The 1,651-nt window shown below is 30.4% G+C and overlaps 1 protein-coding gene across 1 annotated transcript; it reads left to right on the forward strand.

The window, feature by feature from the left end:
- Positions 1–289: 289 nt before the first annotated feature.
- Positions 290–997, forward strand: LOC118734746. The gene is made up of 3 exons (XM_036464441.1): positions 290–346; positions 406–618; positions 675–997. Exons 1-3 carry the CDS (start codon positions 341–343, stop codon positions 891–893), a joined length of 438 nt encoding a protein of 145 aa, XP_036320334.1. The 5' UTR covers positions 290–340; the 3' UTR covers positions 894–997.
- Positions 998–1,651: the final 654 nt, after the last annotated feature.

The raw sequence follows: 1,651 nt of genomic DNA on the forward strand, positions 1-1,651 counted from the left end.
ACATCATTCTTAATAACCAAAAAGCCATATGGGATTCTTTGCAGACAAGCATCAGCAACGTAAGTCCTTGAAATACCTCACTCTTTATAAAAGTTGTATTAATACCAGGCTTGTTTTTTGGTTAGTTGGTAGTTTTTTTGTATATTGATTTTTTTTTTTATAAAATACATACATACATATAAATACATATGTACATAAATATATACATATACATAATTTATACATACATATGTATAAACAAATTACCGCCTAAGAATCTCCACTAATATTTTTTTTATTTTAGCAAGCAAAGTTGTCAACAAAACAGGCGACGCTGGAGAAGAAATTCATCTCACTCCAAATGAATGTAAGTATTGTTTTGTGAAAAATAAGAATATATGAACATATGAATATTCGATTTTGCAGGCAGTCGCAAACGCGGAATTTCTCGCTCTAGCGAAATCAGCACGAGAAATAAAGGTTTCGGTGCAAAATGACGAAAAGGAAGTTTGTCGTATGACGGGCGAAGCATGTGACAAAATTATGAATGAAATTGCCAGCATGCTGCCCTGCTCCGCATATACCCCGATAATGGCGCTCGAGGAAAAGTTAAAGGCAAAGGAGTATGTGAAAGCAATGGTAAGTAATAATAGCGAATTTAACTGATTTTATTAAAATCAATCCGCTTTCAATAGACCACATATTTGTACAAAGTGAAAGGCGTGTCGGGCGACGTTGGCGGCGTGTTTAAAAAGCTTTTAACCGATGAGTCCTTGGCTGAGTTTAATTGGGAAGGGAGGTGGAAGCAGAAAGCCTTGAGAGAACTAACGTTGTTTGAGCATGTTTTGCGCGGTAAACTAAAAAATAATAGTGTCAATAATGCACTAGTTTACATACATTTATTCCTTATTTAAACGTTTTCAATAACATGACCTCCAAGTAGTTCGAGCACGCTGTTAGAAAACAAGTGGAGCAGAGTTATCATCGTCTTCATAAAAAAAAATATGACTCCAAAAAAAACGAGAAAGTATAATATATGTATGTATGTAAAATAATATATATTTACATAATGAAAAATAATTCAAATAAAAATTTACATTTAATTAACTGAAGAAAATTGGCCATACTTGCTAAAATGTCGCGCCCCAGTTTTTATTTAGTTTACTGTATATACTAAAAATAGTAATAATCATATTGATAACGTTAATAGAATAAGTAACACATTTTGAATTTTCGTCCTTTTTTATTGTTTTGTAAATATGATAACGTTAATGGAATAAGCAACACATTTTGAATTTTCGTCTATTTTTATTGTTTTGTAAATATGATAACGTTAATAGAATAAGTAACAAGTTTTGACTTCAGTTTTTTTAAACCTTTTTTATACTTTTAGAATGGAAGTATACTGTCGTTTTCTTTCGAAATGAAGTTCTATTATACATGTGTGTACATATTTATAAGTTATTTAAATATTTTTGTATGTAAAAATACACTGAAATATGAAAAAATTTAACATTGTTTTTTTTTTTTGATTCGGAAGGACCGTTTTCTAAGCTGCAGATTATCAGATCTGATGAATCAGACTTGACTAATTATTACAGCAGTTATGATTAATCAGGGCTGATTGATTTATACATAAATTTGATTAACCAGACGTGACTATTATTTACAT

The sequence above is a fragment of the Rhagoletis pomonella genome, unplaced genomic scaffold, assembly GCF_013731165.1.
Source record: "Rhagoletis pomonella isolate Grant_MI unplaced genomic scaffold, Rhpom_1.0 Rhpom_scaffold_00002, whole genome shotgun sequence".
Lineage (NCBI taxonomy): Eukaryota > Metazoa > Arthropoda > Insecta > Diptera > Tephritidae > Rhagoletis > Rhagoletis pomonella.